We start from the raw sequence: 24667 nt of genomic DNA on the forward strand, positions 1-24667 counted from the left end.
TGCTCCTGCTGGCCACACCACTCCTGATACAAGCCAGGATGCTGTTGGCCCTCTTGGCCACATGGGCACACTGCTGGCTCCTATTCAGCCGCCTGTCAACCAACACCCCAAGGTCCTTTTCCACTGGGCAGCTTTCCAGCCCCTTTTCCCCACGCCTGTAGCGTTGCATGGGGTTATTGTGACCCCAGGGCAGGACCTGGCCCTTGGCTTTGTTGACCCTCACCCAACTGGCCTGAGCCCATGGCTCCAGCCTGGCCAGGTCCCTCTGCAGAGCCCTCCTCCCCCCAGCAGATCCACACTCCTGCCCAGCTCTGTGTCATCTGCAAACTTACTGAACATTCCCCAAGTCCTGTCCAGACACAGCAAGAGGAGCTGATAGTTGGTAACAGCAGTTTTAGTAACCGCTGGGTAGCTTCTCACTGGCATGCTAGGATTGCAGAGGGGTTGTTTTGGGGTCACACCATCTCCCCTGAGGAGCCCAGGGCTACATCGTAACCTGAGTAGTGGCTCTGCCAAGTCTGGAGATCTTGCTTGTGAGGGTTTGGCAGAAGAGGGTCTGTTTATGGGACGGCATTTGCTTGCAGCTCTTAAGTCTTCACAGTGGCTTTCTCTGTAGACTGCAGCTTGGCTGCTGAGCAGCTGAAAAATAACCCTCGGCACAAGGCTTACCTAGAAGGAGTCTCACTGCGTCAGCTAAAGAAGCTGTACAGTTTGCTGAAAGGTCACCTGGGAGGAGAGAGCCTGGCTGAGAGCTTGGAAAAGTTTCATCAGGAAGAGACCATTGACCCAGAAGAGGATCTGAACAAACTGGATGACAAGGAACTAGCCAAAAGGAAGAGCATCATGGATGAGCTCTTCGAAAAGAACAGGAAGAAGAAGGATGACCCAGATTTCATCTATGATGTTGAGGTTGAGTTTCCACAGGATGAGCAGCTGGAGTCCTGTGGCTGGGACGTGGAGTCAGGTGAAGAAATCTGACTCCAGAACAAAGATGGCTTAGACGAGGGATTCAGAGGCAAATCTCGCCGTCCTAACAGAGAGAACGATGTCAGCGTATGTATTCCACTGCATGATTTTCAGTTCGTGCCATTGATGCACATTACATTGGCTACAGAGAACCAGGGTGCTACAGCAACTCCAGGTTTAAGTGAACTTTAAGAAGCCAGACTTGATGAAGTGGAAACTGGGCAGCTGAACTTAGTTGCTGCTGTGCCTAAATAACTTTAAATTATTTACTCTTTCACTAAGTCAGCTTTGGCCGAAAACCTCCCCAGCTTCCCTTGCTGCGATTTCTATTCAGCTTTGACTGAAAATGAAGTGTTAAATATTCATGTCTTGAAAGCAGTGTTAAAGCTTTATTGTATGCATGTGGTATTTACTAGTGCTTGTCTTTCTGGATAAACCAGTGTTGTGTTGAGAATATTACTCTCACATTTCCTGAGCGATGCTTAAATCTCCAGCTTCAGCTTACACAAATATAAATCCTTGTATTTAAGAAATGGAATATCTAGAAAGTCAGTCTTGAAAGCACATTTGAAAATGCAGCCATTTCAGACTGGTGGCGTGAGGTGTTTTGCTCTCTTGCCCTCCTAGACGATGCTTTCTCTGTAAGTGCTCAGTTCTGGGAAAATGCACTTAAACTATCCATAAAAAAGTAGCGTGGTAGAAGGTCACAAAGGCTGTGGGTGGTTTTAGAGTAAAACAAAACCCTTACCCCTGCTGCCTCATCAGGCTTCAGTTCCCAGCTCACTCGAAATTGTGCTGGGGAGAGCCTGACACGACAAGTGAAGCTGCAGCAAGAGGTCCTCCATGCAGTGTTTTGGTGCTCACCAAGAAATTCATCTCTGCAAATATTTGCCTTAGCCTACTGAAGTTTTTAATCCCACTGTCTAACTCAGCTGGTTCATATGAACCAAATCCTACTCTCCTGCAAGAACTAGAAGGCTAAGCCTGGGATTCTTTAGAAAATTACATGACTCCAAAAGCTTCCCAGGTTTTGGCTTTCTGAATTGGGGTGGCTTGTGAGATCTGTGAATGGGCTGGGCCCTCACCCCGAGTTGAATGGCCTCAACAAATTCATGCCTGAGGCAACTAAAGAGAGTTGTAAAGTGCCTCTGAGACCAATTCATTTCCTGGCTTCCTTCTTGCAACCACAAATGAATTCAAATCTGTCAATTCCATCAGTGTAAGACATCACATCGTAGCACAGAAGCTGGGGTTTGGAAGAGCTCCCCTCCTACAGACTGAAGTGATAGAGCCAGTTCTGTGAAAAATCTGAAACACGTGTCAGTTAAACCACTGGACTTTGCCATCACTGGAGAAGATGAGTGAGCTTGTGTGTGTCCAAGGGAGTCTTCAGTCCAGAAGAGAAATAGAAGCCAATGCCTCATTTGCCAAAAATTTTTAAAAAATAAAGCCTGACTAAAAATTGCAACACAGCAGCGTATGAAGATCTCCCACCTGGGTGAGAGGGGACCCATGGAGACCTCTCCTCCACACCCAGCCTGCCCTGGAGCCAGGTCAGCCTGTACCTGGCTTTGTCCTGGCAGGGCTTGGAGGATGGAGCCTAAATCCCCTCGCTGGGCACAGCCAGCCTCACCACACGAGGTCTACACGAGGTCTAACGAGTGCTGAGCTGAGGGCGGGGTCATCACCTCCTGTTGGCTCATTTCTCCAGCCCGCCCCAAGTCCTTCAGGATGGTAGCCCTACCCAATATCAGCTGGCCCTCCCAATTTGGGCTTGTCCATGAGCTTGGCACTCCATGGCTTCTTCCAGATCATGGACAAAGACATCAAACGGGACAGAGCCCAGATCCAGACCCCTGCCGTACGCGTCTTCTCACCAGCCTCCTGGTAGAGCGTGTCCTACCAACCGCTACCCTCTGTGCTTCATCATCCAACTGATCTCACCTAGCTGGTTGCCCGCCCATCCAGACCATGCCATCCTCACTTGGATGCAAGAACATTGTGGGACCCGGCCTTGAAAGCCTTGCTGAAGTTGAGGTCAATGGAACCCACTGCTCTCCCCTTGCCTACAAATCCAGCCATTCCATCACAAGCAGCAAGCAGGTTGGTCAGGCATGACTTATCGTTGGTTAATCCACGCTGGCTGCTCCCAGCCACCCTCTTCTAGAAACATGCTCCAAGAAAGCACAACTCCATGGTGTTCCCAATGCGAGGGTGACCGTCCTGTTGCTCCCCAGGACATCTGTTTGGCCACTACTGAAGATGGGTTCAACAGTTGCCTTTCTCCAGTCACTGAGGACCTCCCCTCACCTCCATGACCTTGCAAAGATGATGAGCAGCAGCTCTGCAAGGACGTCAACCACTCTAAAACTGGACTCTTGTCCTGTTGCCCTGACATCCCTTCCAGGTCCCCGCTCTGGGTGAGCCTCGGCTTTCCCGGCACCCTGTCCTTGTGCCTGGGCAAAGCTGCTAACCCCTCCCATGACAGAGGAGTGTTGAGTGTCCCCCATGTTGGCTCAATACGAGCAACAAACACCCATGATTTATCCACGCCCCAGGCAGTGCCAAGCACCTGCGTTCCTACCTACATGCACACCCACGGCTGCGCCCCACATCCCCCTGCCAAAAGGAGAAGCGGCCACGGCAGCAGAGGAAGTGCGCACCTTGGAATGGATCCCTGCCAAGGCCAGACCCGGCACCCATAGCAGGTGGATCCCTGCCCACCCTGCCAGCGGGAGACACTGAAATGCCGCTGCAGTACCCGGTGCTGACACAGACCTGCCCAAGGACAGTGCAGGGATGTATTTATAGGTTACTGTTGTCCCTTGGGCACACGGCTTATGGGCGAAAGAACAGCTGAAATAAGTTGAGGGATTTCCCGTCTGGGGCCCGATTTGGTTTTGGCTATTTTGGTCTAAAATAGGGCCAGAAAGCAGCCATTTTCTGAGACAAGATCTGACAGCTGGGTTTCCAGAGCCTTGCCAGCATTCGGCCCTAGCAGTGCTGTTGGCTGGTCCAGCATAGTCCAACTTGCACTGTTTTCTTCCAGCCTGGCACAGGAATCAGCCATGCGAGGCTCAGCACCCACCCCCCAGTGCTTGCCGCAGCTCTGTTTTGGCCCCCACTCTGCCACAGCCCAATCCTCACCCAACGGCTGCCTGCGCATCGAGGCAGCAGCGTCTCCGCAGCGTCTCCAAAAACAGGCAGGGATGCACCGCTCCACCTCCAAGCTGGCCTCCCCTCTCGGCCACATCCCCGTGTTCTGGCCCCACGCTCAGAGGTTGCCTCACCACTGCAGATGCACTGGGTGACGTCTGGGCTGCAGCTGACCCTGGTCCTTGTCCCCATGCCTGCACCAGGGAGGGTGCTGCTTCCCCTTTAACTCAGACACGCATTTCACTGGAGACGTCCCAATGGCGCCACAGGAATACAGCTGCTCTGGTTCTGAGCGGGGCTTTGGAGTTAGCGCTAACCACCATCACTTCTCATTTCCAGCCCCAGCAGCCCTCCGAGGAACAAAGCAGCACTTCCCCAGGTAGCGCACTGCTGGTACGGGAGAGCCGGTGCGTGCTGTGACCGACCGGGGCTGGGTGGAGGAAACCCCCCCACGCCACTGGAGCCGACGTATCAAGGAGGAAAGCTGTCTCTTACTTTATCTCTCTCCTTTGCATCTGGTTAAATCCAGCAGTTGCTGGAGGGAAAGACACTGATGATAATATTACCACTGATATAATTTATTCTCCTGTCTTTTAGTCAATATTTTACATCATTGCAACTTGGGTTATTTTTCATGGGTTCTTCTAGCCAGGATCATGACTTAACCAAGCAACAACACCCCAAAATGTGGTTTTCAGCCTTGCTGACACCTATCTCATCAGCACATGCACACGGATGCACGCCCAGGGCTGCCCATGAGTTTGCTGGTGCCAGCAAGAGCAGCGTGGAAAGCCACAGCCATGGAGAGCCTTCTCCGCAGCGCACAGCTGATGCTCACTCCAGCCCGGGGCAATTCGTGGAGGCTGACTGCAGAGCTGGAGGATGTTTGGCAGCAGATAGTTGGCTACGGGGGTGAATAAATAAAAGGAACTGCCTGAATGGGGGTAAAAAACAGCACTGGGGACAACTGTCCATGCCGCCTTGGCCAAGAGACGTTCAGTGTCTCCTCTGTTTGGCTCTCACCAACGTCAGCTGAAGGTTTCTGCTGAAGACATGTCCCTTGAGGATGCCCAGGACAGCCCCAGGCTCCATCACCAGCCATGGCCCTGCACCCTTCGGGTACCCTTAGGGCATCCATAGCAGAACAGCAGCTCTCCCAGCACCCCCTGGTCCTCCAACCCAGCATGTCTCCACCTCGGAGAGAGATTACCGCCTGTCATCCTGACAACCTGCTCGCATTCGCCATTCCTGAGCCCTTCCTCCTCAGCCATCAGTAAGGGCTGGACACCCCACACCGGCTTTTCACCATCTTCAGCAGCTTTTGCTTGAGCATGAGGAAGACAACAGCAAAGGCCACCAGGAGCGTCAGGCAGGTGGGCAGAGCCAGCACCAGGTAGAGGAGTGCCAGGTCAGCCGTTTGCCAGCGGCAGCTCCACAGGACTGGCTCGGGCAGTGCCCGGGGGTTCAGCGTGCGGGAGGCATAGCTGCAGGTCACCTCCTGCCTGTCACGGATGTGCAACCCCTTGACCTGCTGCAGGGCGTCCCACCAGCCCAGCGTGCAGCAGTTGTAGGGGTTTTGGCTGAGGTAGACCTCCCGCAGGCTCTTCCCCAGCGGCGTCCGCGTGACATCTGACGGGAAATCCGGGAGGCAGTTGTCTCGCAGGTCCAGGCTGCGCAGCTTCAGCATGCCCAGCGAGGTGGGGAAGACAGTCAAGGAGTTCCCCGACAGGTCCAAGCGCACGAGGCTGGTAAAGGCCGAGAAGTCCACGGTGGTGGAGGAGAGGTTGGTGTTCCTCAGAAACAATACCTGCAGTGTCAGAGCAAGGTCCTGCAGCGACTCCAGGCCCCTGGACAGTGCCTGATGGTTGTCGGAGAGATCCAAATGCATCAGTGATGTCCCCTGGAAGGGGTGGCCACCCAGTCCCCGCAGACCACAGCCAGCCAAGGAGAGATGAGTCAAGGTCTCGACACCCCTCATATCCACACAGGGGGGACTCTCCACCTTGCCTGCAACAGCTGGCTGGGGACAGAGGTCAACCCGGTTGCGGCTGAGGTCCACGGTAGTGATCTTCCTGGTGTAAGCGAAAACCCCAGGAGGAAGCACCCGCAGCCTGTTGGTGCTGAGGTTGAAGAGCTGCAGGTTGGGCAGGATGTCCCCAGCGCCCACCTCTGCTCCCAGCTCCACCAACTGGTTCTGGCTGAGGTCCAGCTCCGTCAGCATGGCTAAAGGGTCCCCTTCTGACAGGTGAAATGTCTCCAGGCAGTTCTGATTGAGCTTCAGGTGGGTCAGGGCGGGCATCTGGGCCAGGAAGCCCTCTGGCAGGTACCAGACCTGATTCTGGCTCATGTCCAGGAGGCGCAGGGAGGAGAGGTTGCTGTGACAGATCTCATCCCAGAGGCTGACCGTTGTGATGTTGGTGGAGTTGCCATCAATGAAGAGGAACTGCACTGTGACGTCCGCCAGGGATGTGCCATTGGGGAGGCGCTGGTAGAAGCTCATCTCGTTGTCCTTCAGCAGCAAGGAGTGCAGCTTGCTCTGCCGGGGCAAGACAGGGAAGAAAAGGAGGTGGTTGTGGGACAGGTCCAGCACCTCCAGCTCAAAGAGGTCATCGCTTTCCAGGGCCAGAAACCACTCGATGACGTTGTTGCTGACGTTGAGCACCCTGAGCTGGGTCAGGCCGAACTCCACTACGCATGGGAGGTAGTTGTAAGCTACGTTGAGCCTCTGCAGCCTCTGTAGCCCTTCGAAAGCTTGGTCAATCTCAAAGATGTAGTTCTTCTCCAAGTTCAGCTCCAACAGCCGTGTCAGGTTTGTGAAGACCGACGAGTCCAGCCTCATGATGATGTTCCTGGCCACAGACAAGGACTCCAAGGAAGACAGGTTCCAGACCAGAACTGATACCATGTCCTCAGTGAGACGGTTGCCAGCTAGATCCAGCATCCTCAAGGCTGGCAGAGCAGAAAGAGCTGCTGCCGTCAGCGAGTAGTTGGTGAAGAGGAGGTTGTCTGCCAAGGAGAGCATGTGGAGGCCTTGGCTGCTGAGGAAGGTGCCGGGCTCAATGAGCTCCAGCCGGTTCTTGGTCAAGCTGAGACGCCGCAGCTGGTGGTATGAGAGCAGAGAGGCATTGCCCAGAACCTGGATAGTGTTGTCATCAAGCAACAGCTCCTCGGTATCACCTCGAAGATTTCCTGGGACGGAGCTCAGCCATCTCCCAGTGCAGTCCGTGGTGCTCTGCACCTAAAGCAAGAAGCAGATGCGTAACGCCGCTCTGAGATGCAGGAGATGGGGGAAGATGATGAGGGAGAAGTCCATGGAGCACAATGAGGATGGAGAAGGTGGTTCTGTGGCTCGACTCTGAGCGCCCCAGTCCACTCTTTAGCTAAGCCCATAGCTGGGAAGGGGAAGGTCTGGAGATGCTGAGGCACCTGGGCTTTTCAGGGCAGGACCAAGCAGTGAGAAGGGTGAAGGTTTGCCAGAGAGGACTTACATGCTCACAGCCGCCAGAAGATGTTGCCCAGGCTGCGACCGCCCCGCTTCCCCATCCCACTGCCAGGACGACCAGAAGCAGGGAGAGACCAGGGAGCGGGGCCTCCATCTCAGCGGCGGCACTCCTGTGGGGATGGAGACAGAGGCGAGAAGGTCAAAAGCTGCAGACCGCTCATCCCAAAAGGCCCAGGATTTTCCCAGGGAGCCCATCATGGCAGCGGTGATCCCTGTGCACGGCCAGCCTCCCGCCCATGGCTGCTGCCTGCAGGCGGGTGCACAGTTCCTGTTGTTGCCCCCAGGAACACCCAGAGGCAATGGGTTCCTGTGAGGCCATAATGGTGGCCACCATGCGCCACAAGACCCAGGCCACCATGAGCTGCCCCATGGAGAAATGGCAAAGAGCCCAGGCACCAAGCCCACCCGCCCACCCCAGCAGAAGCCCTCATGGGGGTCCACCCAGGAGAGCCTGGAGGGACAGGGAGGTGGCAGCCTGGTCCCCACACGGGGCAGCACACGTGGGAAAGGCATGTCGTGGCTGCACAGCTGCTTGCAAACACCACTGAACTGCAACCCTCAAGCAGAGGCTTCCCCCACCCCCAGCCAGGGCTTGTGTCCCTCCTCTCTGGTGCCAAACCCTCCCTCAGGGAACAGCGACCCCGCCACCACTAAGTCCCCTCCAGTACCCATCCCTAGCAGAGGTCCTCCAGGGGAAGCGGAGCCTCTTCAACGCGAGGTACCCCATTACTAACTTGGTGGAACTGGAGCTGACGGCATTTGCATCTGGGGAAAAGCTGAACCTCAGGCAAATGAGCAGCAAGGTCTCAGCAAGGTCTCGGCAAGTGGCGTTTTCATAACTGCCAGTGCTTGAAGAAGAAACGGGGTTATTTTTGGCAGCCCGGGTAGCTGTAGCCTCGCAGCACAGAGGGAGCAGGGGACACGGCCTGGGTTGTCTCCTTCCTTGGGACAGCCAAAAGCATTAAGCTGGTGTCTTATCAAAGCTGCATTTATTAATCTGGTGGGGATGGAGAGGAAGCCCCCCTTCCCCGGGCTGAAGCTGACATGCAGCAGCTTGCACCCTCCCAAAGCCCTCGGTCCCCAGCAGCGCCTTGCACCCAGTCATGGTGGCAGGAGAGGGACCCTGCTGTGTCCTCGCTGCACCCAAAAAACAGGGGCTTTGGCTCCAGCTTGCCTTCAGCCCCTGAACTCCTCTGCAGAAGCTCACCCTTTCCTTCACCCACCTCAGCCTTCCTTTGCTGCCCAGCGTTGGCCTCCCCCAACACCAGGAGCAGCTCCATCCTCCCTTGCTCCTCCCCTGGGCCGCGGGGACGGTGCCTGCCCAGCCAGGAGAGCAGGCAGCAGCGCTGGCAGGAAACCCCTGCCCGCAGCCCCGCAGAGGAGCCCACATGCAAGAGGTCTGGGAGCACCTGGGGCGCTCCCCACGGTGCATGCCAGCCCTGGCACCAGTCCACGCAACCGCAGCTCTTGCAAGCATGGGCATTGGTGACACATGGCCACCATCGATCTTCAAACTGGCATGGGGGGCTCCCCAAAAACCCCTGGCAGGGTTTTCCCCCCAGCAAAGGTATCGGGGGGCAGTTACTCACCGCACAGAGCGGCGCGCAGTGTCTGCCACAACTCATCCTGCAGCCGGCAGCCCCTCCAGCTGCGCTTGGGGGGCTCTTGGGGCCAAGGGTAGGTGCCACCCGCTGGGTTTCTCTCCCACCCGCTTTCTCTCTTAGCACCAATATAGCCTTTGCGGAAGGAGCTAACGGAAACTGCAGTCACATGGAGGCAGAGAGCGCGGCCAAGCACTTCGCTTACTGATCTCAGCACTTACAACCCGGGTCATGCACTCACAAAGAGCTCCCCAGCAAGGAGGAACCACGGGGGCCAGGCAGGCAGGGAGGGGGATGCCAGGGGGAACCGGCCCCCGCCAAGGGTCACGCAGCTCCTGGCTCTCCCGCTGCTCCTGGGGACAAGGCAGCACTGGAGACAGCCTTTGCACAGCTCCGGCAGCAAAACCCCTGCAGGGGTTTCAGGCAGCAGAGCTGGTGACCCGGGGGGGTTCCTGTCTGTGGAGCTGTGCCAGGGCTGGAGAAAAGCCAGCGGCTGGGCAGTGCTCCCCTGCATGGCACCCATTCCCATTGCGTCCCTCTAGTCCCCCGCTTGCCTCCAGCACTGGGGCTTTCACAGGAGCCAAGGGATGTGCTTCCCACAGGGGAAGAATGTGGTGCTGTTATTTCCCATTGCATCCCAAGCCAAGGTTGAACACATCCCCAGATGCTGAGTCCCCACTTTGGGACAGGAGCGCCCAGCCCCACCCATTGTCTAGGTGAGATTTGGGATGCTCGGATCCCACCGCCCACAGACCTTTGGGTCTCCTGGGGCTGCTCGGGATTTTGGCAAACCCAGCACCCAGGGTGCAAGTCAGACCCATCCAGATACAGGGACTTCCCAAGTGCTGATCTCTGTGTGGTTTTTCCCACAACTGTCAAGGCAGAGAGACAGACAAAAATCCACGTTTCCATGGCAGTACAAACAGGGAGTCCCCCTTCCTCTGTGCCCCCATCTACCCCTGCTCTCCATCTCTGTTCCCACCCCCTATCTCCCCTCTCCCGTGGTCCTCACGCACCCCTGGATCCCCAGCAAATCCAACTGCTGAGGGGGGGAAAGCAGTTCACCTGGATTTACCCAGCTGGGAAAAGGTTCAAAACTATAGAGAAAGGACTGAGCCCTGCATCAGGATGGGTCAGCAGGTACCGCCCTGAAACACCCACACTCCACGTCCCAGGCACTGGCACCAACAGGACCTTCTGCAGCAGCTGGGAGATGAACAGCGGCGTTGCAGCACACCGAGCACCCCACCAAGGGGCATTGCAGCCCGGGTAACCCCCACCTGCCAAGGTCAAGTGGCCTCCAAACTCCTGTGGCCAGCGCAAATGATGGGGGAGATTTTTTTTTTTTTTTTTGCCTTCACCCTAAATTTCATTTCTTCTCTGGAAAGTGACTGAGCTCTCCCGTGTCACTCACAAAAAAGCCTTGTGGTTTCATTTCCTCCATTTTCAAGGAAGTTTGAAGTATAAAAATCAAGAAGGAAAAGAGAGAAGCACTCCTCGTCCAAGCGAACCGGAGCAGATGGCAGAAGCTCCACAGCGGGGCAAAATTCCCATGGTGCTGCTCAAGGTCACATGAAGGGCGCAGACCGGCCAACTATTTCAAACCCACTCCTCATCCCCGGAGCAGATGGCAGAAGCTCCACAGCGGGGCAAAATTCCCATGGTTGCTGCTCAAGTCACATGAAGGGCGCAGACCGGCCAACTATTTCAAACCCACTCCTCATCCCCAAAACCCTGCCACAAGCCCAACCCACACCAGAACCACACGTCTGATGCTCAGTGATGCAGGAGCGAGCAGAGATTCACCCAGGGCTTGGCAAGTCCTGAAGCCGCAAACCTCGAGCATCCTTACCGGTGGATTCTCTGCTCCGGGGTAATCTGGAGGCTCCTGGGTGATATTCTGATGAGATTCCTTCATGTGGCACCACCAAACAAGGCAATGCCCCGGGGGTCAAACCAGCTTCCTCCCTGCAGCCCTGGGAGAAAAAACAACATGCTTCATCCCCCTCTTCCTCCCCAGCTCATCACTTCGGCTGACCGAAGCCAAGCCAGCGTAACCCCCTTTCCCCAGCAGCAAAGGTGCCGTGGGACGGGAGAGCCCCCATGCCACCCGGCCACCTTTCACCCACCCTGTCCTTGCCAGAAAGCAGCCGCAGGGCAGGGCTGCTCCCCGCAGAGTGGCCGCCGGCTCCGCACCGGGGCAGCTGGCAGCAGCGCTGCACTTCACACTTTCCCCACATCCTGCAGCCGGATGGTTTTGAAAACATCCCAAAGCTGCCGCTCGCTCCCCTCCTCTTCCTCTCAAGCAGCATCATGCCCCCACACAGTCCTCCCAGTAAGGACTGGATGTGTGCTTTGAGGGGGTTTTTTGTTTATTTCTTAATATCAGCACAGTAAAGGCACAGGGATTGAGCTGCCAGGAGCTGCTGGTCTGACCAGCTCATCACAAAGCTCGAATCCAGCCTGATGGCGCGGGTGGATTAAATTGAAGGAGGTTCGGCCTCTTGGAGCAGTGTCCACACATGCAGCTGCAATTCCTGCAGCTGTAGGAGAGGACTGGGAATCCCCATACGGTTTTACACCCAGTGAGCTTACTCCATCCCTCCCACCTCCTCTTCCCTCCAAACCATCTTTTTTTCCCTTAACAACCCTCAGTTGTCAAGCACAAACCAAGTTGCAACAAGAGGGCAACCTCCCACTCACCCCTGGACTGCTGCACCCAAGGACGGGATCCCATGGGAAAGGAGAAACCGCAACAGAAGACAGCAACCCCATCGCTGCACCTCAGTGTGGCCCTTGCTTCCCTGCAGGAAACGTGATTTTTTCTGGCATGGAAGCACCAAGAGAAAGGTCACTCACGGTTCACACACCAGCAAGACCACAGCCTTGGCCAAGTCCAGGCAAAGCAAGCCAGAAACATTTCTCCATGAGCTTCCTCTACTCCCACCGCGGTGGAGAACTGGTGAGAATTGAAATTCCTCTGGCTCCTGCCGAGGGGAAAAGGGATGGGGAGAAAACCAGCCACACCGGGGAAGGAGCCTGGGAATGCTGAAATAAATACCTACAGAAACATCACCATCTGCAGGCTCACGGGAAACCACAAACAGCGTTGCAGAAAATATTAGGTAGGCTTGAGCGACCGACTGTCGCAGCGGCACCTCTCCTGTCGGACCTCATCAGAAAGGGAGGAGCGGCCGCAGGGTGAAGACCAGTATCTCCCTTCAGCCGTCCGCTCCCAGGCACTGCACCCAGCGGTAACTCTGAAAATCAAAGAAAATCCCAATTTTATCTTTGAAATCTGCATCAAATTCTCACTTGCTGCTTGGCTGAAGTGTCCACGGGCAGCACAAACGTATCAAGAAGATAAAAGTGAAGAAGTTATTTAATTTCATCACCTGCTCTGGATAAAACAAGGGAAGGTGAAGGTCTACCATGTCTCAGAAGCTGTCAGTAGCAGTAGTTGCCTCTAATGTAAGATGAACTGTGAACTTAAAAATGAAAACAGATCGTGCATTACGTGGCCAAGAGGGAAAAGCTAAACTGAAAAGCTGGGAGAGTTGGGCTTGTTCAGCCTGCAGAAGAGAAGGCTGCGGGCAGACCTGACTGCAGCCTTTCAGTGCATAATGGGGGCCCAGAGGAAAGACAGGGACAATCTTTTTAGCAGGGCCAGCTGTGACAGGACAAGGGGTGGTGATCTTAAACTGAACCAGGGTAGGTTTAGACTGGATATAAGGAAGAAATCCTTTACAGTGAGGGTGGTGAAATGCTGGAAGGGTTTGCCCAGAGTGGTGGTGGAGGCCCCATCCCTGGGAACATTCCAGGCCAGGTTGGACGGGGCTGTGAGCAGCCTGGTCTGGTTAAAGGTGTCCCTGCTCCCTGCAGGGGGATTGGACTGGGTGACCCTAAAGGTCCCTTCCAACCCAAAGCATTCTGTGATTCTATGATTCTAAACTGAAAAGCTGGACGGCTTCACTTTAATCCATAGCTCTGGAAGTTTGCCTGGGTGAATTTCTCAGCAGGCATCCACCCAGTCTATCCCCTGGGAATAATGAAGGACATGCCCCATCCCAGGACAACACAAATGCACCGATGTACAGGGGCACTGCAGCCGAACTGGAGCTCTGCGAGCAGTACAGCTTCCCTCCAGCATATTCTCTTGCAGGGGAAACCAAGAGGCAAAAATCAGCAATTTATAATCAGCTTCAAAATCTTCTTCCCACCCACACCCAGCTGTAGCCAACCAACCTGCTTGGTCCCTTACCTAGCCGCGCTCAGCCTTCTTCCAAGGAAACCTGTGGGCTAGCACTGGCATTACTCACTGAACTACAGCTTCAGGCTCTGGTTTCGCAGTGGCTCGTGAACCTCTGTAGCCAGAGCGCCCTTGTCCCAGCTGACTCCACCACCCCGCTCCTGCTCCCTTTCTAGAGGCAGCCCACACTCTGGGCTCGCTCTCACTCTGCAATTTCCCGTTTATCCACAACCAAGCTCACCTTTTCTCCCTCGTTTTCAGCCATTGGGAGTCTCCTAGCTCTCGCCAGGTTTTCTGATGGAAAGATGACTTCTTTGACCCCAGAATTAATTCTGGGTTGTTCTGAGCAGAGAGCAGGGCTTGCTTGCTCACCTTTGTGGCAGTGTGCTGGGTGCCGACACCTGCAGGCATCGAGGCTGCGTGAGCTCAGGGAGGAGGGGGAAGGAAATAACCCCAGACTGACAACATGCAACCCCCTACAGGGACCCAGTTGAGCTTCCAGTAAGAACAACAGGGAAAATGACGCTTTGGGGCTTGGAGGATGTTTCACTGAGGGCCTAGACACCAACCTGGAGCCCCACAAGCAGCAATTTTCATAGAGGATCCCCCCTTTGACCCTTTAGTCTCCAAAAGGCACAAGTATCCCCTACAGGCCTCAGAAAAAAGGCAGAAATAGGTCTTGGTAAAAAGCAAAGCCTTGTTTCTGAGAGCGCAGGACCATGTGGGAAGGGAAGGGGGGAGCTGGTCAGCAGCTTGGCCACAGCCACTTAGGAGGAAGCTGGCCGCAGAAGGGAGAGACGCAGAAGTGATCTCATTTCCCCCTCCGCTCGCCCGCACATGTAGCTGAGCCCACCCTGCGGCCAGGCTCCTGCTGCCTCTTGTAGCCTTCACCCACCCGCCTTTCCCAGGCCGGGGGTTTGAGGTCTGCACGAGGGATCCACCACCACACCGACACGAGCCTCCTCCTCAGAGAGCGGCAGAGCATCCGGATCACAAGGTCTTCGGAGCAGAGCATGCAGCAGGACACATCAGACGGTGGAGTAGCAGAGCACTGTATTTCAGTAGCGACTGGAAGGCAGCTGCATCCTCTGCCTCACGAGTTGCGGTCCAAGACAGACACTACTGGAAGTCCAGATGCTCTAGAGAGCTGCTTGCAATGCATCTGCAGGAGAAGCAAGCACCTGAAGCCAGGGAAGACAAGGGATCTTTCCTCCTAGATCTCCTCAAAAGCTGGAAAGCCCCACAACCAGGCTGCTTACATCTACGGTTTGGTCTTTGGCTGCAACTAGACCTGACACACTGTTGCCCAAGTTTGTTCCCACAGGGTTGCCAGATGTGGATAAATTGATCTCAGTTTTGTACTGTACAATGAAGTAAACAATTTAAATCAATAAACCCCCCTGACCCACCTACTCCAGCACATCCACCAAGGTTTTTAGGGTAAAAACTGTCAGGACTTGAGGCTCTAAGTCACCAGAAGGAGAAGGTACGGACAAGTCGCTGCCATGTCATCATTCAGCGATGCAAATTGTGGCAAGAAAAACTACTCCCATCTGTAGTCACACGTACTCCCTTCCTGCTGCCGTTCTGCTTAAGAGAAGTGAGTAATCGTGTTATTAATGCGAAGGGAAGTGAAACTATCTCAGCTCCTTACAGATCTAAGCCCATCCAACTCCGCTTTCCCCTCTGGCCAGGAGAGCCAACACTCCTGCTGCGCGGCATTATCTCACAAGCAGCTCTTCACAACACGGATTTCAATCAGGGCTGGAAGCAAGCCAAGCACTCCAAAGTCTTCCTTCCCCAGGTCCTCAGCCTCGGGGCTCAGCATCCCTCCTTTCTAGTGTGACCCTTGCAGGACAAGCGACAGAGGAAAAGCCAGGCTGCAGGGCTTCAGGATTGGTGGGTGCCCTTGCACTTGGGGCATATTCCTTGGTCTCGCATAAGAAAACAGAAAAAACTGCCGGGATAGAAGCTTCTGTGGTGCTTTTTTAAACAAACTCTAACACAAAGGTGATATCATTGCTTTATCTGAAACCTCATCCCCACAGCAGTGTCTGGGAGAGACTCAGAGCAGGCTTTCGCCTTTCAGTTTGAGACCTGAGCTCAGGAATGCAAAAGGGGTAGAGTTCAGATGCGCTGATCAGTAGAGTAGATCTTCCCCTCTCGTACTCTGTTTACCTTCTGAGAAGAGCCACTGACGGTCTGCCAGTAAAGACAGGCCACATCCCAGGGACACACAGCGCAGAGGGGCGAGACCACCCGGCTGCAAGATGACATTTAAAAACAGCTTATTTCCATATTGCACACTCTCCTGCTCCAGGTCTGCATGCGTCAATTATTTTTCCAGGAATAAGACGAAATCACATGCTAAAGCTGAGATAAAAATCTCTTGGCCGCTTACAAAGCACGAGATCCTACCCTCGAGATCCGCTCATGAGCAAGACCTTGCAGAAGGGCTCAGGTGCCCAGCGTCAGATGGGATCTGGCATGAGAAAAGCGTTCTCCATCATTGGAGCACAAAAAACCCCAACCAACAATCAAAAAAAGCCAACAAAGAGCCCCAACATGGCAGACATGGAGGCTGAAAAGCTTTAAGCGCTGCAGTATTGGGAGTACCATACAAAAAGCATCCTGGTCACCATCCATTTCCTTACTGGCAGGTCTGTCCAGTGCTTTATTAAGTCACATATTGAAGCTGGAGGAGTGTATTCTCTTAAATTACTATTTAAAAGCGATTAGATATGGTTTACTTCTCCTAAACATAGGATGGCAAGGAAACAAAAGAACTTTATAACCTTGGTTTAGTAACTCACTCGCAGGCTTTCGTCTCCAGTCACCCAAGTCTTTCTTGCAGCCAAAGCTGCTGCCAGCAGTTTGTTACCTGCAAACAGGTGCCAGGGAGGTTTTGTGGATGGAGCAGAGCAGAGCCCCCCTCCTGCTTGCTCTCAGGTTTAACAGGTTACCGAGCCACAGAGAGCCTGGGGAGAAGTCCCACACGCAGCAGGTGCTCCCCCTACTTGGGCTGAAAATAGCTCCGTGCTTCCCGTTACCGATCACTTTTTGTCTTGCCACGGTTTTCAACTCACCTGCTGCAAACCAAAGCTGATGGGCTGCTTTAAACAAAGGCATCGGGAACGAAGGATGCCGGTGCACCTTGCTCAGGTACGCTTAGACATTTGCCAGAGGACAGCATTTTGTAGCTGTAGCGTACACACTGCTGTAAACCAGCTGTTTTCACATCTGTCCCCGGCCTTGGAGCGTGCCTCTAACGATGCGCTGTGCAAACGAGAGCGGGTTGGTTCGCCACCTGAAATCAGAAGTTCAAGAAAGGACTTAAAAAGAAAAAAAAATAAATCACTTCGCAAAACATACAGCAAACTATTTGGCAGAGCGCCCATCCCAAGCAGTAGAACACTGTGGGTATACGCAGGCGACGCATCCCAGGATGGTCGTTCGTTTGCACGCACGCTAACGCTCCTCCGGTTGCTGGTCACAAAAACAACTGAAGGTTTAAGCTGGGAGCTCACACAAAGATCGGCCACTACACAGAAGACAAGAACAGAGCAGGTTATGCCTCCACATGCTTCCCCATTCAAACACTGCCTGCAGGTAAGTACATAGCTTTTAACCTAAGCAGAACAACAGGGATTAAAAAGACAAAATAAAGCAAGCAAACGTGAAGCAAGTCCACCAGGTCACAACAAACCTGCAAGGGCAGGCATGGAAGGGGAAAAAGACACCCTCGTTTGTCGAGCTTGTAAAACTGCAGGAGAATAAACAGCACCTGCAACATACACGAAGTTGTATTGTAAAATCCCTTTTCAACAATTATGGAGGTTTTTTTCAACTGCAGTGGAATTTATTTTTTTTTAAATAATCCTTTGAACGGCAATGGCAATGTCTTGTTTGAGCTTCTCAAACCCCATCTTCTAAGACGATCTCGGAGTCTCAGTTCAGCACGCTCCCACTGAAAATACCCCCCTGAACAGCAAAGACTTGCACAGCCTTGTTTCAGGATCAAGGAATCAAGCAAAGCAGCGCATTTCAAACATTCCATTATCTCCATGATCGACTGTTTTGTGGAGGTTTTGGGGTTTGGGTTTGCTTTTTTAAGAGGCCAGGAAGCAAATGCTAAGGGAGGAGGCTCCGCATTAAACATTTCTTTTGCACAAGGCTTGGGAAACACCAAGTCCAGGCTCCCACAGCACTGTTCGCTTTGCCCTCTTGTGGAGAAGTGGAAGAATTCACTCGGAGGTCGGACAACACAGGCAGCTTCGTACAGCAGCATGAGAAAAGCTGCTCATAGTACAGATAAGCAGGTTCGGCACCGCTGCAGGAAAAGCTTTCCCTGTTCCTTTCCCACTTAATTAATTTCCCTTTCAACTGGATCATACCTTGGTGCGAAGTGGACTACTATCGCTAACAGAAACCAAACACATCCCGCTCCAAACCACTTCACAACCTGTTTTGTAAGCGCAGGAAGGATCCTAGATCCGCAGATTTCAGTAATGCCGTTTTCTGGCTACAGATTTCTCCAAATTATCTGTACTGTGCGAGAACTGGCCCTGTTCCGGAGAACAGCAGCGCATGCAGCACTTAGAGCTGCGTTCCTGCCAGCGTCCGGAGCTATTTATAACATGCAAAGATTTAGCTAGAACTGAAATACCAGTGTCGAAATACATGGGTGCAGGAATCGCTGAGGGCTGGTTGCCTCTCAAATACTTAGAGAAAAGAAGTTTTGTACCATCAAACTGTTATTTTAATCCGTCGCTGCTGTCATCATCCCAATGAGAACTGGGGGGAGTGGGGGAGGAATAGAGACAGCCACCTGGAAAACACACCCGCGTGTTAAGGAAATTTAAAAATGCTGATTATGAGTGAGCGAAGAGAAAAGTGTGTTCCAGCTTGCTGTCAGAGCCCAAAGCTGCCCGCGAGGCGGCAGAAGTTCAGCCCGCAGGATCAAGGCCATCTGCTCCCGGCGAGATTCGTCACCTGGAATGCAGCCAAAAGTGACAAAACCAAATGTCATTCACTCGTGGAAGGCGCGCGCGGGACTCCCCAAAATGCACACTCACCACTGCATTTTAAATGGGGGGAAAAAAAAAACCAAAACCAAACATTTTCAAGAAAATATCCCTTCCAGGGTGGGTTTCCCGCGCCATCTTGATTTATTAATTCGTTGCAGCAAGCACCTCTGTCCTCTTATGGAAAGAGAAGTCACACAGCTGACTTCAGGCCGACACAAGGAGCCACCACCGAAGCCACGAACGGATTCTGCTCCAAAACGAGGGGCCATGTTGGGCTCTTTGCTGCCTTGGACGCAGAAGCGTGACCAGATCAAACCGCCAAGCTCCCAGTGGATTTCACAGCACACTTAAAACCACATGGAATTCTGAGTTTTATAGCAGACAAAATGCTCACTTATCAATAAATTCTGGATGTCCTGCAGGATTCTGAAGCCAAGACCTGTGAATCTGACTGATTCCCAACACGGGAGCTATGAACAGTTAAGGTTCCTCCTGACCACACCAGCTAAATTGCTATCGGGGCAGGGAAGATGCTTCCAACAGCTCTTTGGACGACCCCGAAGCACCGTAGCCTAGAGAAGGTGATTCTGTGTTTTTGGCGAGCCAGCACCAAACTTCTTCGCCCCTGAAGCAGCTCGCAGAGATGTTAGCCGAAAGTTCACTGCCCAAAAGCAAATTCTCGATGTGGGGAGTTTAGAAAGAGCCTCGGAGCTCACAACCACAGCACAGCCTCCTGCTTCCTCCTAAAAGTCACCTACTTCTTCCTAAAAGCACTGTGAAATATCGAACTTCCACAGGGAAAGCTGAAGGAACAGGGAGAAGCCGAGCAGCAGCCGAGCAGGGGTAGCCACAGCCACAGCAGTGAGCGCAACACCTCAACCCGAATCGAGACCTCCGGCGGTCAGGAGAGCCTCTTCCCACACCGTCACACGCCAGTATCCCTGTTTCGGAGGATGTGACTTCCCAAGCACGGCCATTAGACCACCAGAGTCTTCAAGTCCTTGTCAACTGCTCATCGGATTCTCTTTTTTTTTTTTTTTCCCCCCCAGCAGTCAGGCAGCAAATCACACAGCCCTGACACCTCCATCTCCCTCAGGCACCAAACTGCTGCTCCGTTTTTCCTGTCGCCACACCACATGGATGCCGTTACAACAATCCACACCAATAGATCCTTCAGAATTATAGCAGAGTTTATTTTAGTATTTTGTACAGCCAGCATTGGTCTCCAGGAATAAGTTATAATCGTACATAAGTGAGTCCCCCCCATCCCCACCCTTTCAGGAATGTTCAACTTTCAGCATTTCTAATTTAGAGGGAAGTTATTTGTAGGGTAAGACGCAGTCTGAAGAACGGAAATCAACCTTCATTTGTGAATAAAACTCCTCAGAAGTTCTCAGGGTTTACTTGCATCTAATTGGATTCATGAACAAGCGCAGAGGTCTTTCAGGACCGCACTGAGCATGCATTCGTCACAGGGACAGTTGTATTTTCTGAAATCAGACAGCGTTTCCTTCCACCCACACCCCCCCCCACGCCCCACGGTTCTGCTATGCAGATATGTATTTCACAGTCTCATACAATCGCCGCCCGTAGCAGATTTTTCCAAAAGGTACTCGTATCCCCGTCCCACTTCATTTATCAGGTTGTTCTCAGCACCACTTAAAACACCTTCATTTCTCACTGTGTATTTTGTTTCTTTAACGCAGGCCACCCCGGACCTCAGCATTGCCTTGAAGCAATAGACAACACACAAAGCAAATAAATACTTTTAAAAGCTATTCGATGGTAGTGACGTACATACTCTGTTCCAGTGCAGAACTTGGTTATCTACCAGGAAAAAGCCCTCCAAGGACAGCTCTTGGGCAGCAGACTGGGAGGCCCACTTGCCTGCTTGCACCGCTCTCCTCGTGTTACTCGAGCGATGGGGGAAGAAATGAGCAACAGCCTACGAGCAATTCCTCTCCCCTCCATGCTCAGAGAATTGCCAGTGTCCGACATTAAGCAATTTGCATTCTTTAGCGCAAATAAAGCAAAAAGAGGTTGTACCCACATTCCCTTCTACCTCTCTGAAAAGCCTGCCCCGCGGTGAAGTAGTATGACAGCTGGGGGGGACGCCAACCGAAGCGAGAGCCAAGAGCTAGCCGCAGGGCTGGCAGGTTTTAACGCCCTATTGAGAGGAGCCCTTCTGAGGCTGACAGGTCTGCAGGCAGCCCCCGAGAACACAGTTTCGCCAGAAAGTCCCTCCCTGCTTCACCCCTCAGCTCCACAGCCGCCCCCCCCGCCTATGCCAGCACTCCAACAACACCCGGGGGGGGTGTGAGGGGGGGTGGGTGTTGTAGGTGGTTTTTAGAAAACCGGTGCAGGTGAAAAGCCCAAACATTGAACCTGATCCAGAATCCCCATCAAGGGACTGGTGAGGGTTTTACTCATCCTGACCGAAAACGAGCAGCTGAATACTTGGGTATGGGGGAAATTTTGTTTAGAAAGGTTCAGCCACGCCTTAAAAGCCTTATAAAGCCGCTTAAGCTGAAACCAAGGTCTGGATTCAGAAACTGAATGCTCCTTCCTCGTCGCTTTGAAACATTCTGCCACAGCGATTAGAAAGCACAAGAACACTTTACAAGTTTGTGTTTCTGATCTCAAAAGGAAGATGAGCCCACCGCCGCGTCACACCTTCCTTTCCGAAAGGGGATTGGCAAAAGGAAACCCGTGGGGCAAACGTTTTTGCATTTCCTACGGAGAACAAAACTGTTGCTAAAGCCATGGAAACTATCACAGAAAATGACCCAACGTAGCACTGTACTCCACGAGAGCACCCCCAAACGCTTTACAACACGACATAAGCACACGTACATGAATGTCATATACCCGTCCGAGGTATATTTTCTGATGCCACATAGTGGGGTTTTTCTTTTTCCCTTGAAGAAATTATGTCCCAGTTAGAATAAAGCAAACCCTTTCTCTCAACTGTTCTTTTTGACGTGTTCTATATACATATACAACCCTTAAAATACACTTAAAAATAGCTGCACACTGTTTTTTTGTATCATTATACTGGAGAAGGGAAGTCCAGACAGACCATGCTTCTCAGTACATTAAAAATTGTCAATAAAACCCAACCGGACTCGCTCTCCCCTGGTTGGCCCAGAGGAGGGAAGGGAAGGAACAAGCAGTTTTAAAATGGGAGTCTTTCACAAAACACGCTACTTACAAATCTCAGGTTAATTTTCTCAAGCAGTTTTGTATCAAATCCTTTCTTAAATATCTGAGGTCACACACTGCCGTCTTAGCAATGAAATCTGTTGCAACATGCATGTGTCAGCTTCCCACTCAACCAACTGCAACCCTGAGGATTTTTCTGGCCTGGTAGAAAGAGGAAATGTAACACAATTCCTGAAGTATGGCTGGTCCTCCGTCTCAAAACTCCGTGTGACTCCCCCGATGGTTCTTGGACACCACACCCACTCTTTTTTTGTTTTTCCTCTAAATACACGTTTCCCTCTAACCAACATGCAGAGTTCTCCTCCCAATCATCCACATCTCCATGTCCCAGCAAAACCATCCACGTCATCCGTCCAGGGGTTTTCCCAGGTAGACCAAAGTCACTTCTGTGTTACCATACACAGCAGACACTGCTGGATACAGGCAAACTTTCGGCAGTCCTCTGAAGGCAACTCCCAAGAACTCATAGCCCCTCTCAAACGCTAATGTTTTGTCTTCCATGTCCAGGATAACTCGAATCCTTTCACCTATCTGGAAACAGAGAAAGGAAGGGGGAATAAAAAAAAAAATTACTTAGAAAGAGTCAGCATATTCAAATGGAGACACAAAAATAAAGCACAGCCCAGGTACAACACAGCAGGTAATTTTAAAGCAAAGCCTTCCTGTTTCTCACAATTGCATTACTTTTACGACAGGAATTTCTAGAAGTTTCACTCCAACAGAGCAGGGTCCTGAGTACCTCCGCTGCCTGTTTCCAGCATGCCATGTGCTTCAGCACACCACAGACTTTGGGAATCTTTGTACTGGCCTCCACGTTACCGAACTCTGTATTTAGCTGTTGCTACCCCTCAGCAGTTCACCGCTCTGCAAAGAGCGATTTTAAACTTGTTTCAGAAAGGGTAAGCACCACGTGCAAAGCATACCAGAAGGCACTACTATGCAGGTGCTGTCAGAGAGAGCATACTCCCTCACCAAGGCAGAAGGAAACTTCAGTGCAAAGCTTCGGCAAAATAAGTGTGAAAAACCTTATACATATATAAGAATATATACACACACGCACAAGTGAAACCAGCACTGAGCACAGCAAGAGACTCGGATCTAGGCATGCACGGTGCTCCCTGTGTTTATCCAGCACACGTTATTTTAGACAAAAATAGAAGTCCCAGGCAGCAGCAGCAAGCACAGCAGGACACCGCACCGACTTCTGCTCCTTCACCAGCCAGCCCCAACGCTGGGGATTTCTTCCAGCCAACTTATTTTTCTTCTAAGCAACACCAACAGCCACGTGTGTTTCATTGAAGACTGTTTTCTATAGCAGATCACTGTGCATGTCTTACTAAACGCAAAATACTCCAAAGGATCACTGATCTGAGCTCTCAACAGTTTTTACAGGGAAAGCAGCGACTGGGTTCACCCCCGAGACCCCACACGAGCTGGGGACTCTCAGCTTCAGAACCTTTCCTGGCCCTGCTGCTGCGGAAGGGCCTAGACAAGGACAGCAGAAAGCAACTGCAAAGGGTCACGTCCAGAAAGCGCCGACCCAATCTAGGGAACATGCAAATGGAAACAGATCTAAATGTCTTTAATTACACTGAATTTAAGTATTATTCCCCAAAACAGCAGGCATAACCTTCAGATAGAATTAAGTGCTCAGCGGTGAACTTTTACATGAAATTTGGGAATATCAGAAACAAGTTACTACATGGATCTTCACCCACAACTGAAACCTAAGCCAATACTCGCACAAAGCCATGGCAATCCAAGACAGAAATTATAATGCCTGCAGTTTTAAGCTGTAATGCAAGGAAATCCAGCAGCCCAAACGTCGTTGTGTGGGCAGCCAGCAGAACAAAGGTAAACACTTCTACAGACACAAGAAGGTGGAATGGCCCTTGCTCTTTAATAACCTGAAATTATCTGAACATCACATCCCAGCATCCCAGCCAAGGGATGTCACCTATGGGAACGCTGCCAGCAAGCAAACAAGCAGCGCTCAGCACTGCTGCAGGTTTTTGCAGAGAGACTCTTACCTAAGCACTAACTCAGCTCACACTACCATAAAAATGGTAAAGTACCACTGACATTCACCTTGCTGTGAGGCAAGTCGTTACTCCTGAAGGCTGCAACAGTCGTCTTGACTTTTATTTCAAAAAGCAACGCAGTGTCTAAACAGGCACCCATGGAACATGCTTCACACTCAATATTTGAAATAAAAGTGGGGAAACAACCGAGGGTCAGGTGCGTTGAACACCACACACAGGTGCAGCCTGAGGAAGCAGTAAACCAAGGGGGAAAAGGCTCACAAGGCAGCACCATCATTTGCCTTCTGCAGGGAAGGCAAAGAGACGCTTATGTGGGCATTTGGGACCAACTCAGCAGAGAGCTAGGACAGGTGAGGGAGGAGGACCTCGATGGCCAGCTGCCGTCAGGCATGGTGGAGCTTCCAGCCCGCACTGAGCCTTGCTCACCTGGTATTTGGGCGCGTTATTGCACTGGGGGAAACTGCCATTCACCTCCCCATTATGCAGCAAGTTATTGTCCACCAGGTTCCAGCCCCAACTCTGGTCATCGCTGCCCAGCAGGGCCACGTAACCCTGGCACTGCATGGCCGCCCGCTTCGTGGCGATGCCGATGACAGCCACGGTGCCCAGCGGGCCCTCCCACCACACCTCCCAGGCGTGGCGGCCCTCGCTGAAGCCGATCTTGGTCCGTGCCCCATCTGTGCTCTGGGCGATGGGGTTGCGGTGCAGGGTGAAGCCGTTCTTCTTGATGTAGACGTTCCGCGAGCAGTCGTTGGTGCTGAAGGCGTGGTGAAAGGCACGGACCTAGTGGAGGAGAAGAAGGGGAGGGGGGAGATAAAATCCTGTCATGTTTTTCAGGCCCCACACACCCCTTGGTTACCAATGGTGGGTGGGACGAGCAGCTAGGGGGGTGTCCCCGGGGG

The 24667-nt window shown here is 52.6% G+C and overlaps 3 protein-coding genes across 10 annotated transcripts in view; 1 reads left to right on the top strand and 2 right to left on the bottom strand.

The window, feature by feature from the left end:
* CEP19 (centrosomal protein 19) overlaps window positions 1–2395 on the top strand; it is a 5810-nt gene extending 3415 nt beyond the window's left edge. For all 5 annotated transcript variants that reach the window (XM_035899964.1, XM_035899966.1, XM_035899967.1 and 2 more), the window contains one exon: window positions 617–2395. In XM_035899964.1, coding sequence (XP_035755857.1) covers window positions 617–978 — 362 coding nt within the window. In that variant the 3' untranslated portion in view covers window positions 979–2395. The remainder of the gene's footprint in view (window positions 1–616) is intronic.
* The window catches only part of NRROS (negative regulator of reactive oxygen species), a 17311-nt gene extending 518 nt beyond the window's left edge, over window positions 1–16793 (bottom strand). Inside the window, exons 1-6 of one of the 4 annotated variants that reach the window (XM_035899961.1) lie at window positions 14328–16793; window positions 13716–13875; window positions 11078–12485; window positions 8359–8472; window positions 7611–7734; window positions 4114–7360 (exon numbers count right to left, since the gene is read on the bottom strand). In XM_035899961.1, the coding sequence (XP_035755854.1) occupies window positions 5393–7360; window positions 7611–7718 (2076 nt within the window). In that variant the 5' untranslated portion in view covers window positions 7719–7734; window positions 8359–8472; window positions 11078–12485; window positions 13716–13875; window positions 14328–16793 and the 3' untranslated portion in view covers window positions 4114–5392. Of the gene's footprint in view, window positions 1–4113; window positions 7361–7610; window positions 7735–8358; window positions 8584–9213; window positions 9551–11077; window positions 12486–13715; window positions 13876–14327 lie in introns of those variants that run through there. The other 3 variants (XM_035899962.1, XM_009644439.2, XM_035899963.1) reach the window with 3 other exon arrangements.
* Window positions 16794–21711: 4918 nt separating this feature from the next.
* The window catches only part of FBXO45 (F-box protein 45), a 4066-nt gene continuing 1110 nt past the window's right edge, over window positions 21712–24667 (bottom strand). Inside the window, exons 2-3 of the mRNA XM_035900059.1 lie at window positions 24192–24548; window positions 21712–22254 (exon numbers count right to left, since the gene is read on the bottom strand). Coding sequence (XP_035755952.1) covers window positions 22069–22254; window positions 24192–24548 — 543 coding nt within the window. The 3' untranslated portion in view covers window positions 21712–22068. The remainder of the gene's footprint in view (window positions 22255–24191; window positions 24549–24667) is intronic.

Source organism: Egretta garzetta, unplaced genomic scaffold, assembly GCF_000687185.1.
Source record: "Egretta garzetta isolate BGI_Z169 unplaced genomic scaffold, ASM68718v1 scaffold448, whole genome shotgun sequence".
Lineage (NCBI taxonomy): Eukaryota > Metazoa > Chordata > Aves > Pelecaniformes > Ardeidae > Egretta > Egretta garzetta.